The sequence below is a fragment of the Passer domesticus genome, chromosome 5 (assembly GCF_036417665.1).
Source record: "Passer domesticus isolate bPasDom1 chromosome 5, bPasDom1.hap1, whole genome shotgun sequence".
Classification (NCBI taxonomy): Eukaryota; Metazoa; Chordata; class Aves; order Passeriformes; family Passeridae; genus Passer; species Passer domesticus.
This window is the reverse complement of record NC_087478.1, coordinates 44590001-44608809: the sequence shown is the minus strand read 5'-3', so window position 1 is coordinate 44608809 and position 18809 is coordinate 44590001. Positions and strand designations below refer to the sequence as shown.

Below are 18809 nucleotides of genomic sequence, written 5' to 3'. Positions count from 1 at the left end.
AAGATTACATTTTATGCAATGGATATGTCCAAACTGTTGCATACATTATCACTGAATGACAGCTGTTTTTCCCTTGTCCCACATATTGTATCTGATAAAAAACTGAGAACTGGAAGGTTTCTTCATTCTTCTGGATGTGGAACTGTTTACATTTCTCCAGGAAAAAAAAGAAGAAAAACAACCCACAAAAGCCCCCAGGTGGGCATCTCTTTTCCTTTAAATTTGGAAGACACATTCCAACTGAAAAAAGCCATAGAATGGATGGTTACTGCAATTCTGACAATCTTAGTTAGGAAACACTGAACTCATTTAGGGGTATTCTGGACCTTCCACTGAGGCAAGATCCTGTATCAGGCACTGCTGTGAGTGAATTTGCCTGTACTCTCTTTTTCTACCAAGCTCCACAAGAAGACAGAAGGCTTTTGATTAGTGGAAAGAAAAGTCTAATATTAATAGAACACAAGCTTGAATAGTTAACTTTCAAAATATGTAACAGGCTAGATGGTATAGAAACCCAAAAAGTGTATATGCAGTTCTTCCTCACCTGCTGTGTCTCTGCAGGCAGACTCTGTTTCACTCAGTGCCTTTCTACCAGCAGCATATGCAAAGTCCTCTCACGTCCTTTGTCATTTGTGCCCATCTCCTGTGAGAGCTGCCCCTCTGCCCCTGACTGCAGGCTCAATTTCTGCCTGGGCGCTGCAGGCACCAGCTCCTTGTGGTGTCCCTGTTCCAGCCAGGCTCTCTGGGCTTCAGAAGGGTCACTTTTCTGAGCCTTTTCTTTCAACACTCCACAGGAGAAATGATCTCCTCTTTCAACAACATGACTCCAACTGACCACATTTGTGAAGTACATAATACATAACATACAGTTGACAAAGACAGGAAACAAAAAAGAACTGGTATACAACCACCTAAAATTTCTTAGCTAGGTAGCTGATAGTTTCATATAAGTTCCCAAAAATGCTGCTTATAGCTCTTGAATGGGCCAGTAGTGTAAAAGAAAGCATTATATACTAGCTAAAAAGATCCTTCTTCCAAACTAACACAAGCATAAATTCACAGTAATCATAGTCGCCATTTAAAAAACAGTGAAAGTCAAGTAATCTCATCCTCATTTTACTGCACATAAAAATCTTGATTTCGATACACACACTAAGCTCCACCAGATAGTGATACTACTTATGGAGAGCATAGTGTTATTCTCTATCTCTCCATGAAGATCAGAGAAAATTGGTAACAGTCCATGCTACTGAATTTACCTTGATTTTTCTAGTGCATATGTGATTCCTTTGAAGCTCTATTTATGTTTATTTGGCCACCTTTCAGAGACAAAAAAAACTCAAGTGCCTTTTATCCTAATGTAAAATGCTCTATTGACACAGCAGTGATATACTGTTTTAAAAGTCTGTTGTGCAGACAGTCTCTTGTGAGGGGTTTCTCAATCCATTAGGACTCTACTTGACATTACTATTTTATTATGAGAAACAGCTCTTTCTGGCTTCTGCTTTCTATTCATTTCAAAGGAAGTGATACTGATGATATATCAATAGGACCTAAGAGAGAAATCTCATATGGTTTGTATCTTCTGCCATACTTTTTTGAATCATATTTTCTTAAAAATTTCTTTTTCTCTAAATCCTTTGGGCTTCAATTCCTAGCCTTTTCCACAGTTGGCACATGAAAATCTTCTTCAGTGAAAAAGCTGACATTGGTATTGCTCTCTAAACAGCTGAATGAACTGGTAGTAGTGTCTGTGGAAGAACAATAGTGCCCCTATTTATGAGCAGTTATTGTTTGAAACACTGTCATGACTTGCAGCTCAGAGATTCTACATTGATCTGAGTCAAACAGTGTGCACCTTGGATGCTTGACACCACTGGTGCTTGTGTTGTAGCTGGTGCAAAATGATTGAAAGATGCATGGAAATACACTCAGTAGGTAGGAGGGAGTTTTTCTTTCAAGAAATATCAATCAGCAAGGAAGCCTACAGGGTTTAAATTATCTGTGAGAGGAGTCCAAGATAATAGTGCAGTATAGAAGAAAAGATAAAGAGTCATGACCTGTTAATGAAGATTGGGGTAAGATGCAATAAACTGAATCTCTGACAAAGTAAAGGGGCAGCACTTCCAGACAGATGTTTCAAAGTGGTTGTATTTAAAATCTCAATAACATTTTATATGAAAAGCAGATACTATTAATGATACGGTCACATATAGATAACCAATAGGTCTGTCAGTAAGTATTTGAAAGGAAAATATTCAGGTAACTATGAATGACAGTTAATAGAGTTGGTATTATTACAAAACAGAAAGAGATTTTCCATACAAGAGGACAGATACTGAAATTTTATTAATTTTCATTTTAGATGCATTTTAGAAAGCCTGTTTTAGATAAGAGAGTGGTTCTCTGTTCATGACAAAACAAAATAATGCTTTTGTGCTGAAACCAATAGTAAATATTCTAGTTCTGAGATTCATTTTTGGTGATAGGAGTAACTGTCCTGCCAGGGCAGGTGGGCAAGGAGCACTGGGACAAGGGGCAGGGACAGTTGCAGTGTCAGTGAGCAGCCACATCCCAGGGCAAATCGACAGGACCGATGAGGACGGGACAAGGTCACCTTGGAGAGTGTCAGTGGTTGAAGATGAACAAATGTGGGCTGGGCACAGGCATACCTACAGCATAGCTCAGGCAAGTGTCAGGACATGGACCTGAGTTTAGCCAGTGGGGTCTGGCTAAAGCCCTGGCCAGGCTTCTCACTGCTCTTCCTCACACAGATCTGATCCAAGGCTAAGCAGCTGTACTACCTGCAGCATGACCTTGAATGCTAGCAGACAAAAATCTGGGAGAGGGAAAAAGCTTGCAGAATCAGCTGCTGCCCTATAATAGACCAGAGTATTTTCATGTAGGCTATTGAGTGACCCAATAACAGTTTTGTCTATTGGCACCAAATCCAAAGAGTGAAATTGTTACATCCATTTCAGTTGTTCTCAGCCTCTTGTTTGTTGTATTGTTCGCCTGTGTTTACTTGCCTGCAGCCCTTTGCAACTCTGTTGTAGTAGAGGAATATCAATTTTAACAATTATTTTGATGGAGATCTCCAGTGGGAATTGAGAATTTAGAAACTTGCCATGTTGTGTTTATTTTTCTTAGAGGCTGATGGGTTAGCAAAAGTATGGACCAAGCGGCGTAGGTTTTTTCAAATCAGGATACCAAAAAAAATTTGTAAATCAGAATCTATTAAATATAAAGATCAAATAATAAGAAACACGAGAAATAATTTGCATAACATGCCCTATCTGTATAGGTTGAAAATTGTTTTCATGGTTCTTCAATTTTCTTTGTTAGAGAAAGGAAACAAAAATATCTTATATTTTCTGAAACTCATGTGTTCCCTGTGGGCCTGTTCCCTGTCTTCATGTCTTCTCTATACTTGATTTTTCTTCTTCCATTCATCGGGTTCTTACTTTACAAGTGTCTATTTAAGCATACCCTTTTTAAAATCAGTATGCCAGAGAGGAGTGATTCAGGCACACTGCAATGTGAAATGAGAGTTTAAGCTCAAAACATTATGTTTCTGTCACACTTCCATTGTTTCTCATAAAGTAGAAATGTATATTAATAGGCAAAATTGGGAAAGTGGCTTTTACTATTTGCAGTCACCCCTCCACAGTCAGGAGAACCTATGCAAAACCCATGATTTCTAACCCTCTAAAGCTTCTTAAAAATTTACCGGTTCAGTGTATTATCAAGTTAGCAAAAGTTACATTTCCATAGAGACACAATATGTGCAGAATACTGTTAAAAATTGGGGCTATTTCGTAATTTTTTCCACCTAATTCTACTTTTATGTTTGCCATTATTGTAGACTACTTTAAAATTCATTATAACAGTTTGGTGTAACAAACTGCATAGGTAAAGTCTTTATAAGTTTTATCTTTAATGGCTTTAATGACTGTCTTGAAAGTCTTCCCTTGTGTCACTAAGAGGAAGTTGTGAAAGAGAAATTGCAGCTTTTACTTCCTGGCAGCTTAACAAAATTCAGAAAAATTAGTTGCCAGTGATATTTCTTAGTTTTTTATGAGAACAAGATTTATGACATTAGGTGGCTGTGTTTCTATATAGATGCAAGTGGTGCACTTCTGTGTACATTATATTATTCAATAATATCTGAATCACTTGTCCAATCTCAGGCAACTTAACAGACAGTGAGAAATCTAAAACCTGTTAAATTCCCATGCCATGAAAAATGTGAGCAGGTGAGCAGGAAAGAGACTTTTTTTAAACCTTCCCTGGGGATGGAAGAATATAGTGCAGGTTCAGCTGTTATAAAATAACTTATAGCTTGGTAGGAAAGATAAATTAGGAGTAATACAACCAAGACCATATATTTCATTTGCAGTATGATACCAAAAGAACCATTTCTCAGTCTAATTTCTTCCCCTTCTATGAAATCTGAGGTGAAAATCTGACATTTTTGGGCAGTAAGAATATTAATGTTTCTTTTACCCTTTTTCCTTCTCCCACTTATGTATTCTCTGATGTCTAGAAAGAATTGAACTCCAGCTACAGTCTCTAGTGTAAAAGGCAAGATTCCATAAGAAAAAGATGCATCAAAAACTAAGTTCTATTACTGCTTAAACACCAAATTGTTTCATGTTGTACTAACCATTAAAGACTGCTGCTCAGAGAAGAAGATAACTGACCCAAAGAAAATACCATGTAACTCCTGTTTGGAAAGATGTTTAATGGGTATCACCAGTAATTTTGCTCATCCTTGTTTTTCAGATGAAGCAGATCGGTCACGATGGTTACAACCCCTCCTCTGTAGCTGAATGGCTGGATTCCATTGAACTGGGTGACTATACCAAATCCTTTCTAATTAATGGCTATACATCGATGGACCTTGTGAAAAAAATATGGGAGATTGAATTAATTAATGTAAGTTGATTAATTTATAGCAGTAGTTCCTCCCAAATATATAGTACATGTCCTTGTACATCAAGGAGAATGCAGAAAAGCAATTTGCACCACAAATACAGCCATCAAATGCTCTTAATGACTACACCTTTCATGCCTGTGCCTGGGTTGGCTGTACCCTTTGCTTCCATTTACTTTGCCATTGTCTTTAGCATGGTATTCAATCAGCATGATTGTGTTTGCCTTCAGGAGGCAGAATGACATTTAAAAAATATATTTTGGGAGTTTGTAGCTACAAAGCACACAGCTCCAGCTCAATTATGCCTAAAATAAGGAAACCTTATAGTTAGTAAGTCATTCTAAAATAACACAGTTTTTTATTTAATTATCACTTTTGCTTGAAACTTCATTTACATGACTCAGTTTAATTAGATGTCCACATGGGGCAACCATAAACTTTAATGTGGACTGCAGTGCTGGGTAATTTGGAATGAGAGGAAATTTGTGCTGTTATAGTGAAGTTTGTAATGTTACAGTGAAGACATTGACAGTAAAGCTCTGCCAGAAGAATTTTCATGTGAGTTATGTGTCTGAAAGTGAGTTGTTTTCTCTTATAAAGCACTGAGGACTGTAGCGTTGCTGTAAGTTCTGAAATTAACTGTAATGTCAGTTTATATTAACTTTTAGGGCAACCTCTACATGGAGAGAAGCCTGATATCATATGTTATTGATTCTTCACAGACAAAAGGCTCTGCTCTTCCTTCAGGTATAGGAGATGCTGCATCTCTGCCTCTGATTAGTGCTGAAGTCCCAGAGCAGTCCAAGGGCTACCAGTAACCACAGTCAATCAAGCATAAAATAAAGCAGCTGGTGTAGCTGTATGCTAGGAAGCAGTTCCCACTGTGTCCCAGGCTGGAGAAATAAAGAACATAACTATGGTGTAAAGCCCTGTTGCAGCACAGTAACTTCTGCAAGCCAGCATCTAAACAAAAGAAAGAAAAACATAAAAGGAGTTATTTCATCTTAGTTGAAAGACAAAATCATTGAACATTAGAATTTCTTTTCTTGCTGCCACGGTTGATGTTAACTAGCAGAAAAATGTAGTGTAAGGGCCAAACTCTGCCTTGTGTGTTTTGTCTCATTTAATGTGTCTTGCAGGTACATAATTGGAAGTCAGGATATGATTGATACATTACGAATGTCTGCTGCTAAGCTAGTCATAACTGGGATTCTTTTTTCTCTAAATTGCTGGAATTTTAATAAGAACTGGGGACCCTTTGTCTCAGAAGCTAATATAGGTCATCAATCAGCACTGAGTTGAAAAAAGTAGAAGATTCTGCTCTTACTGTTTTCTGTAATTTTGCATCCCGTTTTGCCACAATCAATTTGCAAACAAATTACCCTTTAGCTCCCCCAAGTGGATCATTAAAACGTCATTAAAGGTTTGTGGTTTGATTCCAAACATGCTTAAACTGATGAAAAGGGGAGTACCTGCACTGAAGTTAACAGGAATACACTTCTGTAAAACTTATATAAACCAATCCCTTATATCCCTCTAACTTTAAAGCCTAACATTACGTTCAATTTGAAGGTCTGTACTTCTTGGGAAAACACCCATTTTGCCATGAGTTGCAAGCAACTGTTTAATAGTTGTATAAGTACTTCTATAGATATAGGAATCTATAAAGAGAAATATTTTTCCACCTGATAGGTTTGAATTATATTGTTCAAGAGCAGAGTTAATAAAAGTTTTGCCTTATAAGAATTACTGGTTCAGTCCCGCCATATTTGATTCCACCCAATCAGCAGGAGCTCAGTGTAATGATATTATGTTCACTGAGAAAATCTATAGCTTAGAAAGGTATTTACTATTACTGGGTTTTTTCATTTGAAGGGAATCTTTTAGAAATGGACAAGAAATTGGTTTGAAGCGTTGTGCAGTCTGTCAGAACGAGATACTTAGCTCTAACCAGCAGGCCTGCTGTCTGAAATTGATTTCAAAGGTCTCACTTCTTCAGTTGATGGCAAAGAAAAGCTTATTGCAGAAAGTTTTTCATAAAAGAATGCATAAAGGTCAAAGCCACTAACTCAGGAACAGGACTCTTCTCTTGAGTAGGTCAAAATACAGCCACTTGGAAAACAAGAAAAAGAAACAGACTCAGAATCCTAAAAAGAATTCAGAATACCCTTGATTTGGAGTCTCTGGATGCTTAAGTTGTAGATAAAACAAGAAATTTAAATTAAAGTTATGCCTAATATGCAATAAAAATGTATCAAGGGCTACAGAAATGGTAACTTCTTCATTTCAGCTTTTTCAACAGTTTCAGCCACTGAATTTGACATGAAAGCCATACCTAATTTGCTTCAAGGAATCCCTTTGTTCATATTTGGTGCTTCTTTCCATTTAGCTATTGGGAAATCAACCATGGGTCCTGGAGGGGTAGAAACAGGTTTGGTGCTATAGATAATATCTATAATATTTTCTGTTTGGATCCCTCACTACAAGAAGGAGGTTGAGGCACTGGAGCATATCCCAAAAGGGCATATCCCAAAGTCGGTGAAGGATCTGGAGCACACATCCCGTGAAGGGCGGCTGAGGGGGCTGGGGTTGCTCAGCCTGGAGGAAAGGAGGCTCAGGGGAGACCTTTTCACTCTACACCTACCTGAAAGGAGGCTGTAGCAAGGTGGAGGTCAGTCTCTTCTCCAAAGTGACAAACAATAGGATAAGAGGAGATGGCCTCAAGGCTCATATTGAATATTGGGAAAAAATGTTTCACTGAAAAGAAAGAGTTGTCAAGCACTGGCACAGGCTGCCCAGGGGAGTCACCAGGGTTGAGTCACCAACCCTGGGGATATTTCAAAGACATGTAGGTGTGGCACTTAGAGATATGGTTTAGTGGGACCTGACAGCATTAGTTTTATAGTGGAATTCAATTAACTTCAAGGTCTTTCCCAACTTAAATGATTCTGTGATTAAAGTTATCCTTCATGATTTATCCTTTATTCCCATAGGACACTGAAATGATCAGAACTTTGAGTCTTCTTGTCTTCCTGAAAAGAACAGTCCTTACTTTATTTCCAACACATTTTATTATTCTTGTAAATTATCGTCTAGGTAAGCACATTTAAAACCACTGTGAGAGCACCAAGTGGGAGAATGTCCTGAGGCACTGGTGGGAAAGGCCATCTTCTCTCAGCTTTTCTGGTTCCCCAGCCAGCTCTCAGGCATGAAAAACAAATTTAATATTCATCTTCCTAAAATTTATTTCAAATTATTCTGGCAAGGTAATGTCATCTCTGACTTACATGCTAGTTTCTTTCAAACTTTTATGTGTATATAGAGCATGTGATTCTTCGAATGCAATCAAGCAGCAATTTCTAAAAGCATTTGGATCAGAAGAATAATTATAAAAGTTACTCACTTGTGTTTCTTGTAAGCTCCCACCAGCATTCTCAGTCCTACTTCAACAAGTCAGACTTTGAAATTTAGATTTCTTTTCACTAACTAATTTTTCATTTAGATAATTTAGAATTTTCCCAGAACCATTTCCTTCTGTGATGGGCTTTCTGGGAAGCATTGTTCTAATTTTCTTATCCTGGGATTGTAAGTATTCAGAATGCCTTCTCCTAGATTAGGCTTTCCCAACACTTCTGCTTTTGTCTCCCAGGTTTCTTGGCTCATTAGGGAGATCAGATTCTGTATCCTGATTCAGATATAATTTATTCAATGCTGTAGCCATGAGGAACTTTTCTGAAATACATATCATCTGCTGAAAAAAGGTCCAGCATGTTCTATAATCCCCTAACCCACCTGTGCACCTGTGCTTTGAAGTATAAATGCTTTTCTATATGACTAATCATATTATCCTTGTCTGTTATTCTGGATTACTTATGTAACCCTCCCCCTGTGGGACTTTCTCTCTTCAGGGAACTTTTACCATAGAGATTCTTCAGGCGAGATATAAACACCTTAAAAGCACAAAGCAGATTATTTGTCGTGTAACACACAATACTTTGTAGGACTAATGAACTAGGCATTAAATCAACCCCCACCAAATGAGTCACTCAGTATAATGGGCAAGTAGTCATCACTCAGGTAAGGGGAGAGCTGGCCTCTGGGGCTCACTGGAACAGCCTGATCTGTGGTAGTGCTGAGCGGCTATCTTCTGATTTCCCTTTCTTTTTTCTCATTAGGATTTTATGTCCCTTCATGTGAGTGTTGTTCCTTGAATCCTTGAGGTGCCAGTTTTCCCTGTCTCAACAATCTTATGTCTGCAACTTTACCTTTCTTATCTCAAGTGCTTCCAGCCTGTGCACCCTCTCACAGCTCCCTCTCACGCCCTAGCAATTTTCTCAGAAGGAAACTGAGAACAGTTGCACAGCTGCGCTGTACTGAAAGTAGGTCTGGAATGACAGATAGTTGAACTCCTGGGAGGAGGGTTACATGGAAGTGGCCTGGTTTACATTTCTTCTCAATTAGTTCATCTTGCACTCTGAGCTTCTTTTCTCATACATACTTCTTTCACATGGATGATTCAGTCTTTTTCTTCTGTAAAAATAATCTTTATGCTATGGTTCAATTACTGTCCAGATTTTGAACTTTTTGGGAAGTGTCCTTGAAAATCTCTCCCAAATTGCAGTCCTGGTTTCTCTTAGGATTTGATGGCTGCTGTTCAGGATCAGAGCAAATAATATCAGAGAGAGAAATTAGTCACCAATGGACTGTCTTCCATTAATTTATAGCTAAATACTTTGGACGTTTCACAAGATCACTGCTGAGTGATCCCACAATTAAATTGAATTATCTACTGTGTGGAAAAGTGACTCTTTAGTTTTATTTAAAGTAGGTACATTATTATTGAAGCCCATGATATTTTTACTGTAGGAATGAAAGGGCCTAACAGCAGCCGTAGTGAAGCAGGTGAGTAGGTCTATGTAACCCACTGTGGTGTCTATAAAAATCACTATAAACGACGACTAGGGAAGGCTACATAGCAAGTATATTATGAGCAAGCATATTATGAATTATTTGCATAGCATTCTTAAAATAACAGTTTTGAGTTCAAGGACTTCTGAAATTGGGCCCAACTGGTACTTGACCTTTTACCTTGAATAAGTTCTTATCATCATCAAATTTTGTGATCTTACTGCTAGTCTTCTTGCCTATAGAATGAATAAATATATTGAGCTGCTGAGGTTCATTCACAGATCTCTTGAGGAATTCACTAGAAACCTTCTTCCACCTTGAAAAGTGTGATTTCTCCTGCAGTTTCCTAGTTTCAACATCCATTTCTCTGTGAAAGAACCTCTTCTTCTGGCTTAATGTCATGACTGCTGTTTTGTGGCCTTTGGGGTATTTTTTGTACAAGGGTTTTAAGAGTGGCTTCATCAAAAGGTTTTAGAAGTTCAGGCAAACAAGCAGATCGAGAAAATTGTTAACCTTCACTGTGTGATTCTGACTGCTTCAAGGATAACCAGTGGGTTCCTGATAGGAGGCATCCTTACATGCAGTCACTTCAACTCTTCTTGGTCTTTATGCATGTGTGAATTACTAGTATGCATTTTTTAATTCCCAGTATTTCACCTGGGATAGGTGTAGGGGCCAGTATTACCATGGATCTTCCATGAAACTATTCTCAAAAACTGACATCAATTTTCTCACTTTCCAGTCCTCAGATAACAAGTTTTTAAGGGAAAAGTTACACATTGTTGCTAGTAGCACATCAAATTCATCTTTGAATTCCTTCTCTATTTATCTTTTCTGTGTTATGGTTCATTTTACACACTTCTATAATTTGTCCTGTCAATGGTCTCATTTGCAAACCAAAGAGTCTTACATCATTTAGTAATTTCAGACATCCAGAAATCCTTCTTCTGTATCTTTCTGGTCCTTCTCTTTGCAGCTCTGCTGCAGTCACAGAGTGGCAGTGATACATGTCTAATTTCAAAGTCAATTTCTTTATGCATTTCTAGCTTGAGCCTGTAGATCTAAGTTATGGAAGCCACTGTGTTGAGCTTAGAGCTCAGAGCTCTCATGAGGCCTTAGGTGACTAATACACCTACAATATCTATGCCATATAGTCTGTGCTTAAAGAACTTAAACATACTGCACTTACTGCATTCAGATACCTTGATCAGGTTAATGTCTCACTTAGCAGCCTCTTCATCTACTCCAGCAAAGCAGATAGTAGCTCCACAGTTTGGGTAGTACACACCAAATGGATGGATTTTGTACAGGGCACACTTGACAATTTCCCATGCTATCTCGCATGAAAAGATTTCTTTTTCTTGGGAGGGCTGTCCTTCATATTGTGTTTGAAAAATTACTCTGTGACTCTTCTACTTTTGTTGTTACTTAATTTCCTGAGTGTGCCACTCTGCCAGAGACAGTTCTGGGAGAGGAACAAAATGTACTCTGAGACATCCCAACTCCAGAATTACAATTCCTGTTCCTTTTCCTCTGCTTCAGAGCCTTCTGCTAGTTTTCATATCACTGAAAAAATTGTTTAGAGCCACAGTCCTTTTCTGATCTCCCAGAGATACTGCTGATTGATAAAGATATCCATAGCTCTTCCTGCAGCTGCTTTCTAAAATGGCACCAACAATTTTGTTGGTCAGAAAAGCTTTCAAGACCATGAAGCTGCACTAGCAATATGCTGTGGGATCTTAAGTTATTAGGTATTTTGTTATTAAAAATATTTTCTAGAGTTGCAGAGTGTAGAGAGTTGTCTGTAAGACTTTTTCTTTGTTCACTCTTTACAAACATTTGGAACCATTTTACTAGGGTACTTGATTAAGTTCTTGGAGTTAATTTGTGTGAGCCAATACTTCTTTAGACGCAATGGTATTGATGTACCGGTGCAAAACCAGGTGTCTGCTGTTTCAAAGTTGCTAGGTAGCATAAAATTCTTGAGAATGTCTGACATCCCGAAAAAACAAAGGAACTCTTTTACTAAGGAACAGATATTTCTAGCCTTTGAAATTTTAATGTGAATCTTTAAAATTCTCTGCCAGGCAGACTGAACTTTGGGTCTTCTCACTCAGTAGTAGAGTAGTAACCTCTGTATAAGATGCATGAATACATTCAGGAAAACCTTTTCTACTACATTTATGGTGGGTTTTTTATTAAATAACTACAATTTTGAAATGGCTAATGGACAATCTTGGTTTGTTTGAGGAAATATGAAGGAAATATCCATTCAAATTCTTTGGCTTAATTTTCAAAGCTATCCTAATTATATTAATTAGGATAATTAATATAATTAATTATATAGGACCAAATATTAAGCATTGTTTTGACAACAGAAGAGTTGTTGGTGTTTTTCATATCAAAAAGATGAGTATGGAACTGAACAGCTTTCATCATGATGTATTACTTCTTCAGGTAAGATGTAGATGGATTTGTTCAGTTGCTCCTGCATTAGTAGGACAGTGCTATAAATTGGATTACATTCATATCTGCTAACCACTCTGGTTGCAAATACAAAGGATAACACTCTAAGTTACTCTGTTTACCTTTGACACTGGATCAGTAGGTCCATTAAATGTACCGAAAAAGCCATGCAATATTATACAAATAGCATTTTTTTCCGTATACTGGAGTTATGTAGATTTCCTTCATCCAGGGCACCCACAGAGGTCTCAAAGTAGTTTTAATAATGCATATCTGTTTCTTTTGCAGTAATTAAATATGTACCAATTACAATCATGTACTAAATTTGTTCCTTTGGATCTTGCATTTGAAAATTATTTTTTCTGCAGTCAGACTCTTTCTGTTTTGAATGCTGATAATATCTCCATCATTCAGTTCCTAAATTACTGTGGATGTTACTTATAATTTAGAAACTGTTGTTATGTTATATTATTGCAGTGGCTGTCTCTAGAAATCTCATTGGAAGTGCTGTATCCTCAACAAATCCATGTGCCAGTATTTTAACATCGTAACATGTTTAACTCTTCCATACAGTTTCTGCATGTAATGTTTTGTATAGGTGGTGATCTTAGAGCCTGGGAGTGATTTGATGTGCAAGCTTCCATCTGTTCCTCACACTAAAGAAAATACTTTTCAAATACATCATTCTCTTTCCTCTATACTGTTACTTGCAAAAGAGCTTGAGATGACATAAAGCATGGCAATTCCTTTAAACATCTTGTGTTTATCTCTTCCCACTCCCACTCTGGATCATGGCAGTGCTTAGACTTGAGAGCAGTAGGGGGAGGGAGGGAGGGAGGGAGGGAGGGAGGGAGGGAAGGAAGGAAGGAAGGAAGGAAGGAAGGAAGGAAGGAAGGAAGGAAGGAAGGAAGGAAGGAAGGAAGGAAGGAAGGAAGGAAGGAAGGAAGGAAGGAAGGAAGGAAGGAAGGAAGGAAGGAAGGAAGGAAGGAAGGAAGGAAGGAAGGAAGGAAGGAAGGAAGGAAGGAAGGAAGGAAGGAAGGAAGGAAGGAAGGAAGGAAGGAAGGAAGGAAGGAAGGAAGGAAGGAAGGAAGGAAGGAAGGAAGGAAGGAAGGAAGGAAGGAAGGAAGGAAGGAAGGAAGGAAGGAAGGAAGGAAGGAAGGAAGGAAGGAAGGAAGGAAGGAAGGAGCTGCTGCACTGTGAACAATGTCATGATATTTATTCTTTTGGTAGCATAATGATTTCTTTCTAATCCACCAGATGTCATTTTGTACACAGGTTATTTAAATAGAAGACATTATATAAATACTTTGAAGTAATTTTCCTGATTCTGTTATTTCCTTACCTTATGGCAATAACAAAAAAAAATACTGTTTGGTGATTTAAAAGTGAGATTAAAACCACCATGTTTGATTTGTAAATCTAGCCATTGAAATTTGCAGATAGCAATTGCTTTTCCCTCCTTTCTGAGGCAAACATTTGCTTTAGAATTTTTTTTAATCAGAACTTCCCCCCCTCTATTTTTCTCTTTTATTTCGTTCCTTCTCTTCCCCCACACTCTCTTCAAAACAAATTATAATCAGGTAGTGATTGGCAGTCATTTTTAGCACTAATAATCAAAGCTGAGCAATTTTAGCACCTATTGTGTTCCATCTACAGGATCATTTTCTTGTCCTGTAACACACAAGGTAGCACAAATGGTTGATTTATTAAAAAAATTATCTTGCATTATAAAGCAACCCGCTCTACCTATTGCCAGAGAGAGTACTGTCTCTGAAGTGTCCTAACAAAATCTCTCTCCATTCAGGGAACAAATAAATTGCTTTATCATTTGATTTTCTGTCTAAAATCTTGGTGTTCTATCAGAAGGTTCATATTTCAAGTTTCAGAATGTGATCTCCTTTCCAGGGAGTACAATAGACTACTTATTTCCTTTAAAACCCCTGGAAAATAACCTCTTCTGCCAGCCCACAAGTTCTCTACAAAAACAGATAAAATATAGTCACTAAATATTTTGTTGTCCTAGGCAACAACTTGTTCTGCCTTCAGCAGCTTAGAAGAGACCCGAATAAAGAATTATATTTTACCAGCCTAACCTTTTAAGTGCTGATGAGCCAGCAAGGAAATTGGATTTCCATTTTAAAATAATACCCTTTTTCAGATCAAGCTTATATTCATTTAGAAATTTTATACATAGCCTATTTTGAATTTGACCTCTGAAATATGCGGGCTTAGGATAGCATCCTTCATTACAACAAGAATTGTTGATTGTAGTAAAAGATAGGTGCTGTAAACAATTTCATTATGGGTATTTCATTTTGTAGACAATATTTGTGATACTTGAGCTGAAATAAATTGTTTGTTTCAAATACTTGCATTTTCTGCCCACAAAACCTACCTCTCATAGTTTTAGCTTAAGGCATTTTGAAACAGATTGTGTTGATTGAAGGTCAGTACAAAATACTTGAAGGTGATGATACATGAAAGCAAACAAGAACATAATTGTGTTAATGTTGCAAACTAATAGTTCTGAAGCAATTTGCAGTAATAAAAATCATAAATAAATATCCCCTTTTTCAAAGAAATAAAGCTGCAGAATTTATTACATAATTTTTTTTAAGGACTGCAGTACTATTTTGGTGCTTTTCAAAGAATACTGTGTTCAGTAGTGTGCAAAGGAGAAATAATTCTTCTTTTAAATTTTCTTAAATCTAATTTTATTCTGCTTCTGAATTGCCCTATATATTGTGAGGGGTTGATATTTCCAGTTAAAATTCCCAAGTGTATCAGATCTTGGCTAGCATGATTTGTCTTCTGTTTGCAACTGATTTCAATAGCTGAAGGTAGAGAGGACTGAATGGCAGTCATTTTAACTATAAAGATGTTAAAGATCAGAAATACTTTAGAAATATTTCCCTCTATAACAGATTTTTTAAACATTCTCAGGTGTGAGATCCAATGCAGTGTTGTGCCATATAGACCAATCAGTGTGATTAATGTGCCAGAATTAGGACAGCAGCCTTACCCTGGGTCTTTTGCTTGATCCTCCTGTCTCATATTGTTCAGAGCTTCTTTGGATATCTCTGCAGTCCACTGCATTTTTATCACACAGATACAGCCCTGGATTTCAAAAAAGACTGGAAAGTATTATACCAAGATTATTAATAGAAGTAAGGTAAAATTTTTTCAAAACAATAAAGTTGAGGGGAGAGGAAGTATTTACTCAACTGTAAAAGCTTCTGTTGCAGCCTACAGCCAACAGGGCTTCAGTCCTTAAAGTAATCTGCAAGGATTTTTGTCTTTCACTGTTTTTATCTTTCAAAGGAATAAGGTTTCAGTCACTTTCCATAAAGGATAATGCACAATTCTAATAGCTGTTGGTGCCAAGAGACCTGTCATACTCAGTCTATATTATTTCAAAATTAAATATCATTTTCTCCAGTTATAAATTTTCTATAGATGTAAATAACACACTGGCAGCCCAAATGTTTACATCCTTGAAATAGTTATTGGCAGGTACTTGTGATCCCTTTCATAATGATCAAGACCTTGCAAGGTTATGTACATTTAACTCCTGATTTAGATTCCTGCCTCAGATTGTACTTTCTTACTCATTGCTTATTTTAAAGATTGTTTTTCTTACCATGTAGAGATCTTGAAAATGATGTATTCATCCAAAAGCAGTATGTGTATGGATTTTAATGCATTTCAAAAATATGAAAAATAATTTGATAAAATGCAGTTAAACTTGGGTTTCTTGTGCAATGATATTCCAAATGTTATTCAGATAATGAATTACAGCATAGCTGTTGCAAGTCTGTGAGTCTGTTAACAGGAAATTAGAAAGCTTTCTAGTTTTCTGGGGTTCAAAACAGAAAATCAGTTTCAAAATCAATTAGAATGCTTTATCAGTGCTTTTTTAATCTGTGAACTAAATGCTTGATTCAGATGCACTAATGACAGCAGCTACTGGAAAAAATATAGTTAGGCCTTGGTTATTCTTTTCTTCACGTATTAAAAGCTGGATCAGAATCTGTCTGAGCTAGTCAGGTTGTATGAACACATTCATCAGTTAAGAAAGGACATATGTGAGTTTTCCAAATGGCATTTTTATCACTCTTGAGGCATCAGCCAAGCACCTGGCCATCCTGACTTTCTCAGGGTCTGGACTTCATGCTGCCCTTTAATGTAATACATTCAATAATAATTGTGTTCAGTGCTTGCAGCTGAGCTGCTAATGGCTGTCTTTCAGTCTCAATCATCTAAGGATTTTTTCCTGTTCTACATGCATGATCTACTTGAAAACAGAAAAGACAGTCATAATGACTTTCTATAAAATACTTTCCCCTCCAGTAAGCCACAAAGAAATACATACGCACTCATGTGCACACATAAAGCACAAGAAGAAGAATTATGCAGAGCTAAGTATTTAAAACATTTGTGTTCCCACACACAATATGGTTCTACTGTGTTTTCAGTGAGCATAACCAAATGCAAGGTATTTTGTGCTTCCTGCTTTATAAGTTAGATTTATGTAAGATTTATATAAGCAACAGATAAGCATCAAAGCCATAGCTGAGGAGGATGGATGGCAAAACACCAGGCTAGTTCATAAATTTACATTATTAAAGAGAAGTGATAGATCTATGCTGCTTCTTTAGTTGAAGCTGAGCAACAATTTGTAAGCAGAAATAATTCTTCTCACCTGCTTTTGATAACAAAGTATACAGCAGCACTAGTACATGACATCCACCAAAAAAAAAAAGTCATTATTTTACGTTATCCGCTCTGCTCTGATCTCTGACCTGTGACCTTTTTTTTTTTTTTTTTTTTTTTTCCTTTTTTAGTAATTTATTCTGGAAATCAGAAGCATGAGAAGTGACAATGTGAGAGAAAAAAATATGACAGAAGTCTAATATGCCTCTGAGCATATGGAGTGGCTGGCTTTGGAAATTGGCTAGAACTGAAGCATGGGAAAGACGAAGCTGAGAACTGAGGAGAGTTAGTAGTAAATGAGATATATGCAAGGATGAGATGTCAAGAGTCAGAAACAAGCGCCATTAGAAGCTAATGGGCTTAGCAAGAATGACTAGAAATTTATTTTGAAGAAACAGAGTACCTAAGTATCATATAAAAAAATATGACAGTCCTTATTTTATGTCTAGTTAGAATGAAAGCAAATGACTACACAGATACATAGAGAGTTTCAAATATTCAGAATTGCTCTCACAATTAGGTCTTCTCTTTTTCTTCACTCAAATCAGCTTGCTGACCCTTTACATCAGAGATTCACCCTCAAGGTTTGACAGCAAGCTCCTAGAACACTCTCTAAAATATTATCAGAAATTATACTTTCAGTATTTTTATGATGTAATTAATAAACAATACTATGGAGATGGAAATGGTGATTTACATAAAATGTGAAATATGACCACATGCCATATATTATAGAAAAAATAAAACATTAGGTAGTGTTTCAGGTAAGGAGATTTGTGTCAAGAATGCCTTGATGTGAGAAAGAGTTTAAAAGTTTATAAAAGATTCTTCCGAGATGTTTCATCTAAGCTGAGGTTCTTGGCAAAATATTTTCCTGTAGATTTTGATGTGTACTTCAGCTTTTCACCGTAAGATTTCTAATGGGCGCTGGAATTCAGATAAGGCAGAGAAGCAATCTGACTGCTATCTTCTTTGCATTTCCCCAGGGATTTAACACAGATTATTCCAATGTGTCAAGGATAAAACCCCCTCACTGTTTTGCAGGAGGTGCTGTTAAGCAAAATGGCTGAGATTTTTTGTTTATTGCTGACAATTTGTTATATTTTCATAAGCATCAGCATTTTAGCATCCCATTTGTTTCTGTTAACCTAAGTATTTTTTTCCATGTAAGTATGGAATTAGCTACTGCATTTTTCTACAAGGAATCAAGGAAGATACTGCTGATAATTAAACACAGACCAATTAATAGGCAAATGAAGAATTTTATTTGGTCCCGAAACTCACCTATTTTGTTTGACTGTGCATGTAGCAATTATCAAGACACTGAATGGACTCAGAGGGTCTGAAATATAAATTTTTTTATGAGAAAATGTCAAGGTAAGTTTAAATGAGGGTCAGAAACGTGTTTGCTGATAAGCAGAAAACTGCCATCAGAATCACAACACATATAATTCTGAATATGTAAAATCCTGTATTTGGACTTAGTCTTCATCATGTCCTCCTGATGTCTTGCAAGTAAAAAAAAAAATTAAAACAAACAAAAATAAGGAACAAAATCCTAAAACCTTTTCCAAGTATCTATCAACAGAGCTATCTCTTTATAACAAATCTTTTATTCAATTGTAAGAGATGCGTGTTAGTGACAATACCCACAGTTAGTTTTTACCCACAACTAGTAAAGTAATAGTAAATAGTAGCATGTTTTATTTATTTTAGTAACTAGCTGACACTTGGCTTTGAAAAATACTGTGGGAAGTCAATTATTTTCATTGTTAATTTTGTTTTC

At 36.8% G+C, this 18809-nt stretch overlaps 1 protein-coding gene across 11 annotated transcripts in view; it reads left to right on the top strand.

Moving 5' to 3' along the window:
- Positions 1–18809, top strand: part of ANKS1B (ankyrin repeat and sterile alpha motif domain containing 1B) — a 407204-nt gene that overhangs the window by 248422 nt on the left and 139973 nt on the right. For all 11 annotated transcript variants that reach the window (XM_064419825.1, XM_064419814.1, XM_064419816.1 and 8 more), the window contains one exon: positions 4786–4938. In XM_064419825.1, coding sequence (XP_064275895.1) covers positions 4786–4938 — 153 coding nt within the window. The remainder of the gene's footprint in view (positions 1–4785; positions 4939–18809) is intronic.